This window comes from Staurois parvus, unplaced genomic scaffold (genome assembly GCF_062004578.1).
Source record: "Staurois parvus isolate SC_StPar_1 unplaced genomic scaffold, SC_StPar_1.0 ptg002094l, whole genome shotgun sequence".
NCBI lineage: Eukaryota > Metazoa > Chordata > Amphibia > Anura > Ranidae > Staurois > Staurois parvus.
The window spans coordinates 117,501-128,158 of record NW_028319890.1 but is presented as its reverse complement, the minus strand read 5'-3'; the positions used below and the strand labels follow the sequence as shown (position 1 = coordinate 128,158).

The following is a 10,658-nucleotide window of genomic DNA, read 5'->3' as shown; positions in this document are numbered from 1 at the left end:
TCCACAATTTTGACTCTGGTGTCTTTTGACAGCTCTTTAGTCTTGCCCATGGTAGTAGTTGGTGTCTGACTGACTGTGGGGTGGACAGGTGTCTTTATAGAGCTCAGACAGGTGATACTAAGTGAGATGAATGAGTGGAGTAGAGGGGGACTTTATAAAGGTGCAGTAACAGGTCTTTGGGAGCCAGAATTCTTGCTGTTTCTTAGGGGTTCAAATACTTCTGTTCAGCCGTGCGAGACAAATACATTCTTTACAAATCATACAATGTGATCTCCTGAATTCTGTCCTCAGAGTGGGAATCCCCTGCAATGTGATCTCCTGAATTCTGTCCTCAGAGTGGGAATCCCCTGCAATGTGAATGTCAGACCCTCCATGATGGAGAAGTGGGGGAACTTGCAGAATCGCAGGGGGTTCACATACTTCTGTCCCTGACTGTAAATTCAAAGGAGACGCAAACCAGGAGAACTTGCCGACTTTTGTACCTTCCTGAGCTTCAACAATCGGTTATTAAATGATTCTGTATATAAAGGGGACTTCCTGATAACCATCCTCGTTCCCTCCTCATCCTCGTTCCCTCCTCAGTCCCGCACTTCCTCGTTCCCTCCTCAGTCCCGCACTTCCTCGTTCCCTCCTCAGTCCCGCACTTCCTCGTTCCCTCCTCAGTCCCGCACTTCCTCGTTCCTTCCTCAGTCCCGCACTTCCTCATTCCCTCCTCATCCTTGTTCCCTCCTCAGTCCCACACTTCCTCGTTCCCTCCTCAGTCCCACACTTCCTCGTTCCCTCCTCAGTCCCGCACTTCCTCGTTCCCTCCTCAGTCCCTCCTCATCCTCGTTCCCTCCTCAGTCCCTCCTCATCCTCGTTCCCTCATTTCCTCCTCAGTCCCGCACTTCCTCGTTTCCCTCCTCAGTCCCTCCTCATCCTCGTTCCTTCCTCAGTCCCCCACTTCCTCGTACCCTCCTCAGTCCCTCACTTCCTCGTACCCTCCTCAGTCCCTCACTTCCTCGTACCCTCCTCAGTCCCTCACTTCCTCGTACCCTCCTCAGTCCCTCACTTCCTCGTACCCTCCTCAGTCCCTCACTTCCTCGTACCCTCCTCAGTCCCTCACTTCCTCGTACCCTCCTCAGTCCCTCACTTCCTCGTACCCTCCTCAGTCCCTCACTTCCTCGTACCCTCCTCAGTCCCTCACTTCCTCGTACCCTCCTCAGTCCCTCACTTCCTCGTACCCTCCTCAGTCCCTCACTTCCTCGTACCCTCCTCAGTCCCTCACTTCGTCGTACCCTCCTCAGTCCCTCACTTCCTCGTTTCCCTCCTCAGTCCCTCCTCATCCTCGTTCCTTCCTCAGTCCCTCCTCATCCTCGTTCCCTCCTCAGTCCCTCCTCATCCTCGTTCCCTCCTCAGTCCCTCCTCATCCTCGTTCCCTCCTCAGTCCCTCCTCATCCTCGTTCCCTCCTCAGTCCCTCCTCATCCTCGTTCCCTCCTCAGTCCCTCCTCATCCTCGTTCCCTCCTCAGTCCCTCCTCATCCTCGTTCCTTCCTCAGTCCCTCCTCATCCTCGTTCCCTCCTCAGTCCTTCCTCATCCTCGTTCCCTCCTCAGTCCCTCCTCATCCTCGTTCCCTCCTCAGTCCCTCCTCATCCTCGTTCCCTCCTCAGTCCCTCCTCATCCTCGTTCCCTCCTCAGTCCCTCCTCATCCTCGTTCCCTCCTCAGTCCCTCCTCATCCTCGTTCCCTCCTCATCCTCGTTCCCTCCTCATCCTCGTTCCCTCCTCAGTCCTTCCTCATCCTCGTTCCCTCCTCAGTCCCTCCTCATCCTCGTTCCCTCCTCAGTCCCTCCTCATCCTCGTTCCCTCCTCAGTCCCTCCTCATCCTCGTTCCCTCCTCAGTCCCGCACTTCCTCGTTCCCTCCTCAGTCCCGCACTTCCTCGTTCCCTCCTCAGTCCCGCACTTCCTCGTTCCCTCCTCAGTCCCGCACTTCCTCGTTCCCTCCTCAGTCCCGCACTTCCTCGTTCCCTCCTCAGTCCCGCACTTCCTCGTTCCCTCCTCAGTCCCGCACTTCCTCGTTCCCTCCTCAGTCCCGCACTTCCTCGTTCCCTCCTCAGTCCCTCCTCATCCTCGTTCCCTCATTTCCTCCTCAGTCCCGCACTTCCTCGTTTCCCTCCTCAGTCCCTCCTCATCCTCGTTCCTTCCTCAGTCCCCCACTTCCTCGTACCCTCCTCAGTCCCTCACTTCCTCGTACCCTCCTCAGTCCCTCACTTCCTCGTACCCTCCTCAGTCCCTCACTTCCTCGTACCCTCCTCAGTCCCTCACTTCCTCGTACCCTCCTCAGTCCCTCACTTCCTCGTACCCTCCTCAGTCCCTCACTTCCTCGTACCCTCCTCAGTCCCTCACTTCCTCGTACCCTCCTCAGTCCCTCACTTCCTCGTACCCTCCTCAGTCCCTCACTTCGTCGTATCCTCCTCAGTTCCTCACTTCGTCGTACCCTCCTCAGTCCCTCACTTCCTCGTTTCCCTCCTCAGTCCCTCCTCATCCTCGTTCCCTCCTCAGTCCCTCCTCATCCTCGTTCCCTCCTCAGTCCCTCCTCATCCTCGTTCCCTCCTCAGTCCCTCCTCATCCTCGTTCCCTCCTCAGTCCCTCCTCATCCTCGTTCCTTCCTCAGTCCCTCCTCATCCTCGTTCCCTCCTCAGTCCCTCCTCATCCTCGTTCCCTCCTCAGTCCCTCCTCATCCTCGTTCCCTCCTCAGTCCCTCCTCATCCTCGTTCCTTCCTCAGTCCCTCCTCATCCTCGTTCCCTCCTCAGTCCTTCCTCATCCTCGTTCCCTCCTCAGTCCCTCCTCATCCTCGTTCCCTCCTCAGTCCCTCCTTATCCTCGTTCCCTCCTCAGTCCCTCCTCATCCTCGTTCCCTCCTCAGTCCCTCCTCATCCTCGTTCCCTCCTCAGTCCCTCCTTATCCTCGTTCCCTCCTCAGTCCCTCCTCATCCTCGTTCCCTCCTCAGTCCCTCCTCATCCTCGTTCCCTCCTCATCCTCGTTCCCTCCTCATCCTCTTTCCCTCCTCAGTCCTTCCTCATTCTCGTTCCCTCCTCAGTCCCTCCTCATCCTCGTTCCCTCCTCAGTCCTTCCTCATTCTCGTTCCCTCCTCAGTCCCTCCTCATCCTCGTTCCCTCCTCAGTCCCTCCTCATCCTCTTTCCCTCCTCAGTCCTTCCTCATTCTCGTTCCCTCCTCAGTCCCTCCTCATCCTCTTTCCCTCCTCAGTCCTTCCTCATTCTCGTTCCCTCCTCAGTCCCTCCTCATCCTCGTTCCTTCCTCAGTCCCTCCTCATCCTCGTTCCCTCCTCAGTACTTCCTCATCCTCGTTCCCTCCTCAGTCCCTCCTCATCCTCGTTCCCTCCTCAGTCCCTCCTCATCCTCGTTCCCTCCTCAGTCCCTCCTCATCCTCGTTCCCTCCTCAGTCCCTCCTCATCCTCGTTCCCTCCTCAGCCCCTCCTTATCCTCGTTCCCTCCTCAGTCCCTCCTCATCCTCGTTCCCTCCTCAGTCCCTCCTCATCCTCGTTCCCTCCTCATCCTCGTTCCCTCCTCATCCTCGTTCCCTCCTCAGTCCTTCCTCATTCTCGTTCCCTCCTCAGTCCCTCCTCATCCTCGTTCCCTCCTCAGTCCTTCCTCATTCTCGTTCCCTCCTCAGTCCCTCCTCATCCTCGTTCCCTCCTCAGTCCCTCCTCATCCTCTTTCCCTCCTCAGTCCTTCCTCATTCTCGTTCCCTCCTCAGTCCCTCCTCATCCTCTTTCCCTCCTCAGTCCTTCCTCATTCTCGTTCCCTCCTCAGTCCCTCCTCATCCTCTTTCCCTCCTCAGTCCTTCCTCATCCTCGTTCCCTCCTCAGTCCCTCCTCATCCTCGTTCCCTCCTCAGTCCCTCCTTATCCTCGTTCCCTCCTCAGTCCCTCCTCATCCTCGTTCCCTCCTCATCCTCGTTCCCTCCTCATCCTCGTTCCCTCCTCAGTCCCTCCTTATCCTCGTTCCCTCCTCAGTCCCTCCTCATCCTCGTTCCCTCCTCAGTCCCTCCTCATCCTCGTTCCCTCCTCATCCTCGTTCCCTCCTCATCCTCTTTCCCTCCTCAGTCCTTCCTCATTCTCGTTCCCTCCTCAGTCCCTCCTCATCCTCGTTCCCTCCTCAGTCCTTCCTCATTCTCGTTCCCTCCTCAGTCCCTCCTCATCCTCGTTCCCTCCTCAGTCCTTCCTCATTCTCGTTCCCTCCTCAGTCCCTCCTCATCCTCGTTCCCTCCTCAGTCCCTCCTCATCCTCTTTCCCTCCTCAGTCCTTCCTCATTCTCGTTCCCTCCTCAGTCCCTCCTCATCCTCGTTCCCTCCTCAGTCCCTCCTCATCCTCTTTCCCTCCTCAGTCCTTCCTCATTCTCGTTCCCTCCTCAGTCCCTCCTCATCCTCTTTCCCTCCTCAGTCCTTCCTCATTCTCGTTCCCTCCTCAGTCCCTCCTCATCCTCGTTCCCTCCTCAGTCCCTCACTTCCTCGTTTCCCTCCTCAGTCCCTCCTCATCCTTGTTCCTTCCTCAGTCCCTCCTCATCCTCGTTCCCTCCTCATCCTCGTTCCTTCCTCAGTCCCTCCTCATCCTTGTTCCTTCCTCAGTCCCTCCTCATCCTCGTTCCCTCCTCATCCTCGTTCCTTCCTCAGTCCCTCCTCATCCTTGTTCCTTCCTCAGTCCCTCCTCATCCTCGTTCCCTCCTCAGTCCCTCACTTCCTCGTTTTCCCTCCTCATCCTCGTTCTCTCCTCATCCTCGTTCCCTCCTCAGTCCCTCCTCATCCTCGTTCCCTCCTCAGTCCCTCCTCATCCTCGTTCCCTCCTCAGTCCCTCCTCATCCTCGTTCCTTCCTCAGTCCCTCCTCATCCTCGTTCCTTCCTCAGTCCTGCACCTCCTCAGCTTTTTGTTTCCCCTATAAAATGTTTCGATAGTAAAAGCCCAAATGGTTCTGGAAACAAAGTCCAGGAATACAACCAGAACCGAGGCGGCACCTACAGACATAGGAGGCATTCTTGTAGACTGTACTGTGCAACCTCCCTCTCACACTGCACTCTGTTGTCTCAGTGAAGCCCGGGAGCACACTGGCTGCAGTATGAAATCAGGAAGATTGAGAATACAGCCGGATGGAACGCATTCACAGACACCTTCCAGTCCTGGATGTTCCAGGACTCTCCTTACCCGGCCATTCTGGCAGCCATGTCCAGAGAAATCATCTTCCATTCCTGCTGCTGGTACTGCCAGATCCTCGCCGTGCCGTCCCGGCTCCCGCTGACAAAGCGCAATCTGCACAACAAACACAGGGGGGCGGTAATGGCAATCAGAAGGAGAACGGGAGTCCAATGAGGGCAGAGAGGGGCGGAGGGATGGAGGTGGGGGAGGGTACAGAGGGGCGGAGGGATGGAGGTGTGGGAGGGTACAGAGGGGCGGAGGGATGGAGGTGTGGGAGGGTACAGAGGGGCGGAGGGATGGAGGTGGGGGAGGGTACAGAGGGGCGGAGGGATGGAGGTGTGGGAGGGTACAGAGGGGTGGAGGGATGGAGGTGTGGGAGGGTACAGAGGGGTGGAGGGATGGAGGTGGGGGAGGGTACAGAGGGGTGGAGGGATGGAGGTGGGGGAGGGTACAGAGGGGTGGAGGGATGGCGGTGTGGGAGGGTACAGAGGGGCGGAGGGATGGAGGTGGGGGAGGGTACAGAGGGATGGAGGTGGTAGGAGGGTACAGAGGGGCGGAGGGATGGAGGTGGGGGAGGGTACAGAGGGATGGAGGTGGTAGGAGGGTACAGAGGGGTGGAGGGATGGAGGTGGGGGAGGGTACAGAGGGATGGAGGTGGTAGGAGGGTACAGAGGGGCGGAGGGATGGAGGTGGGGGAGGGTACAGAGGGGCGGAGGGATGGAGGTGGGGGAGGGTACAGAGGGGTGGAGGGATGGAGGTGGGGGAGGGTACAGAGGGGCGGAGGGATGGAGGTGGTAGGAGGGTACAGAGGGGGAGAGAGGTGGGGGAGGGTACGGGGGATGGAGGAGGGTACAGAGGGGGGAGGGAGGAGGGTACAGAGGGGGGAGGGCCGCGTCCCTTTCCGGGTCACGGCTGTCACTTCCGGGTCACGGCTGTCACTGTCCCGCCCAGAATAGCTGGGAGAGGCGTGTTGCAATCCATGTAGTGGAGCCCAGAGGACACGTCGAGGGCCCTCCAGACCGCTTTTGTACATAAAATCCCCCCCCAAAAAAACCATTTTGAGGCCCCCCCCCACATATACGCACATACAAAGGTGAATGCACGCGTTGAGGCGCCTCCATGTGAAAACGTCGATTGCGATACGTTACATATCGCCGCACACACCGGACAGAGCGCTGGTTCTCCCCCCGCCCCTCCTCCGTACAATATACCGATGACCCCTAGGGGGCGTTTGAAGAGTCGCCTATAGAAAACATGGGGGACTGAAGTTTGTCGCCATTTCACGGACGCACGTAAATTTAGGGTGTGGCACGTCGGGTGTCTATTCCCTCGCCACAACCTCGTCCTTTCTACAAATTTGGGTCATTTATGGCGTTTGCGTGCCGACAATTCACTTTAGCGCAATGTTTACTGAAATTCTGCGTTTTCCTAGACCTCGGCACGAATATTTTATCCTCCGGGGTGTCTGCTCAGAAAATACATCGCGTTTCGGGGCGTTTCGCGTCATCTTCGCGCCTGAAATTATTTTTTTTAAATGTGTGAAAAATTGTTTTTTTTTTCCAAAAACGGCTCTGGCCCCCGATAGGCCGTCAGTAGCGAGATAACCGGGAATAGTGGGCGGAGAATCACTCATCTCACTCCAGCGGAGGGGGCGGAGTTATCTGACATGGGTAACGCAATTGACATTTGTATGCGTAGCTCCCAGATGTGTGTATTTATGTGTGTATGTAGGGGGCGGGGTTTAGAAATGTGGGGGTGGGGTTTAGACATTTGTGTGGGGGGGGTTACGTGTTTTTGGGTGGAACTCATTCTTACAACTTTTTTTCCTGTCCCCCCCGGCGTGTGCGACGCGTGTTTACATTGGTATGTGCACGTATGTGCGTCGTCGGGGGGGGGGGGGGGAATCGCACCTTTTGGGGGGCATTTTTTTTTTCTTTTTAAGAAACTTATTTGTCACACGGAGGGGGAGGGGAGAACAACCCCCCCACCCCACCCCACCCCCAGAGGGCGAGTACACCGCGGGAATCATCAATACTTACCGATCGCTGTTGTTACAGAACTGAACCGCGATGACTTTATCCTGGAAAACAAGAAGGAGCGCTCTGATTGGTCGCATCATTGTCACAGGCAGATCACAATTCAGGCCGGAAGAGGACTTAACCCCCTCAGTACCGGACACTCCCCTCCCCCGACCCCTCCCCCTCCCCTCCAAAATGTTTGGTCTTTTTTCATTTATATATTAAAAACAAACAAAAGAAAGTGCGATGATATACATTTCATCTGTGTACAGTGTTGCATGACGGCGCAATTACCAGTTGAAGTAACGAAAGAGAAATGACTTTACAAATGACAGACGGCCCGGAGTTCAGGATTCATCGGAAAAAACACCATAGAGATGCAAGAAATGCAGATTATACCTGCAGCTCCCCCTGCCGGAATCATCTGCTATTGCAGCTCCCCCGCCTGAATCATCTGATATTGCAGCTCCCCCGCCTGAATCATCTGATATTGCAGCTCCCCCTGCTGGAATCATCTGCTATTGCAGCTCCCCCTGCTGGAATCATCTGATATTGCAGCTCCCCCTGCTGGAATCATCTGATATTGCAGCTCCCCCCGCCTGAATCATCTGGTATGGCAGCTCCCCCTGCTGGAATCATCTGATATTGCAGCTCCCCCTGCTGGAATCATCTGCTATTGCAGCTCCCCTTGCTGGAATCATCTGATATTGCAGCTCCCCCACCTGAATCATCTGGAATGGCAGCTCCCCCTGCTGGAATTATCTGCTATTGCAGCTCCCCCTGCTGGAATCATCTGATATTGCAGCTCCCCCTGCTGGAATCATCTGATATTGCAGCTCCCCCTGCTGGAATCATCTGCTATTGCAGCTCCCCCTGCTGGAATCATCTGATATTGCAGCTCCCCACCTGAATCATCTGGTATGGCAGCTCCCCCTGCTGGAATCATCTGCTATTTCAGCTCCCCTGCTGGAATTATCTGCTATTGCAGCTCCCCCTGCCGGAATCATCTGCTATTGCAGCACCCCTGCTGGAATCATCTGATATTGCAGCTCCCCCTGCTGGAATCATCTGATATTGCAGCTCCCCCTGCTGGAATCATCTGCTATTGCAGCTCCCCCTGCTGGAATCATCTGATATTGCAGCTCCCCCTGCTGGAATCATCTGATATTGCAGCTCCCCCACCTGAATCATCTGGAATGGCAGCTCCCCCTGCTGGAATCATCTGATATTGCAGCTCTCCCTGCTGGAATCATCTGATATTGCAGCTCCCCCTGCTGGAATCATCTGGTATGGCAGCTCCCCCTGCTGGAATCATCTGATATTGCAGCTCCCCCTGCTGGAATCATCTGATATTGCAGCTCCCCCTGCTGGAATCATCTGCTATTGCAGCTCCCCCGCCCTGAATCATCTGATATTGCAGCTCTCCCTGCTGGAATTATCTGATATTGCAGCTCCCCCTGCTGGAATCATCTGATATTGCAGCTCCCCCTGCTGGAATCATCTGATATTGCAGCTCCCCCTGCTGGAATCATCTGATATTGCAGCTCCCCCTGCTGGAATCATCTGATATTGCAGCTCCCCCTGCTGGAATCATCTGATATTGCAGCTCCCCCTGCTGGAATCATCTGATATTGCAGCTCCCCCTGCTGGAATCATCTGATATTGCAGCTCCCCCGCCTGAATCATCTGGTATGGCAGCTCCCCCTGCTGGAATCATCTGATATTGCAGCTCCCCCTGCTGGAATCATCTGATATTGCAGCTCCCCCTGCTGGAATCATCTGATATTGCAGCTCCCCCTGCTGGAATCATCTGATATTGCAGCTCCCCCTGCTGGAATCATCTGATATTGCAGCTCCCCTGCTGGAATCATCTGATATTGCAGCTCCCCCTGCTGGAATCATCTGATATTGCAGCTCCCCCTGCTGGAATCATCTGATATTGCAGCTCCCCCTGCTGGAATCATCTGATATTGCCGCTCCCCCTGCCGGAATCATCTGATATTGCAGCTCCCCCTGCCAGGATCATCTGATATTGCAGCTCCCCTGCTGGAATCATCTGATATTGCAGCTCCCCCTGCTGGAATTATCTGATATTGCAGCTCCCCCTGCTGGAATCATCTGATATTGCAGCTCCCCCTGCTGGAATCATCTGATATTGCAGCTCCCCCTGCTGGAATTATCTGATATTGCAGCTCCCCCTGCTGGAATCATGTGATATTGCAGCTCCCCCTGCTGGAATCATGTGATATTACAGCTCCCCCTACCGGAATTATCTGATATTACAGCTCCCCTGCTGGAATCATCTGATATTGCAGCTCCCCCTGCTGGAATTATCCGCTACTGCAGCGCCACCAACAGGTCTAGGAGCAACACTGGATGTCAGCACCCCAAACAGGAGAAATATTAGGGCGCAGGATTCCCCCCTTACTGTAGGGGCCGGATTCATCTATGTTAGCACATGACATGTTCTCAGTATCATCTTACCGCGTGGCCCTCCAGCTCAGCAATCTTCTCGGGTTCTTCGGGGCCCAGATAATATATTCTGATGACATGGTCAGTGCTGCCGGTCGCGATGAACATCCCACCTGAGACAGCAGAAGAAAAATCAATGAACAAGCAATAGAAAGCAGAAAGTTTCCGCCCCCAACTCCTCAACACGTTACACGTTTCCGCCCCCAACTCCTCAACACGTTACACGGCTGGCAGCGGGTTACTATTACATGGAGCTGCAAGTGCCAGAAACGTCCGCGTTCTGATTGGTTCTCCATCTGGAATCCTCTTTCCATCGATAACTTTGGTGACACACTGAGGTCTGGACTGTGACGTGCGCTGATCCTGCGTCCCTATTGGCCGATCGCTCTCTAACACGCGGTCACAGTACAGGCGGAGGGCGGCAAGATGAACACCAACCAACCCAACCCCCCCATATCCATCCTTCCCCCCCCTCCCATATCCACCCTCCCCCCCCCTCCCATATCCACCCTTCCCCCCCCTCCCATCTCCACCCTCCCCCCCCCCATCTCCACCCTCCCCCCCCCCATATCCACCCTTCCCCCCCCCCTCCATATCCACCCTTCCCCCCCCCTCCCATATCCACCCTCCCCCCCCTCCCCATATCCATCCTACCCCCCCATATCCACCCTCCCCCCCCCATCTCCACCCTTCCCCCCTCCCATATCCACCCTTCCCCCCTCCCATATCCACCCTTCCCCCCTCCCATATCCATCCTTCCCCCCTCCCATATCCATCCTCCTCCCCCCCCCATATCCACCCTTCCCCCCCTCCCATATCCACCCTTCCCCCCCCCCATATCCACCCTTCCCCCCCCCCCATATTCACCCTTCCCCCCTCTCCCCCCCATATCCACCCTTCTCCCCCTCCCATATCCACCCTTCCCCCCTCCCATATCCACCCTTCCCCCTCCCATATCCACCCCCCCCAATCCACCCTTC

General features: G+C 56.1%; 1 protein-coding gene across 1 annotated transcript in view; it reads right to left on the bottom strand.

The window, feature by feature from the left end:
* Positions 1 to 5,193: 5,193 nt before the first annotated feature.
* LOC149432822 (bromodomain and WD repeat-containing protein 3-like) overlaps positions 5,194 to 10,658 on the bottom strand; it is a 35,025-nt gene continuing 29,560 nt past the window's right edge. The window contains exons 11-13 of the mRNA XM_089664906.1: positions 9,691 to 9,791; positions 7,228 to 7,268; positions 5,194 to 5,302 (exon numbers count right to left, since the gene is read on the bottom strand). Coding sequence (XP_089521032.1) covers positions 5,194 to 5,302; positions 7,228 to 7,268; positions 9,691 to 9,791 — 251 coding nt within the window. The remainder of the gene's footprint in view (positions 5,303 to 7,227; positions 7,269 to 9,690; positions 9,792 to 10,658) is intronic.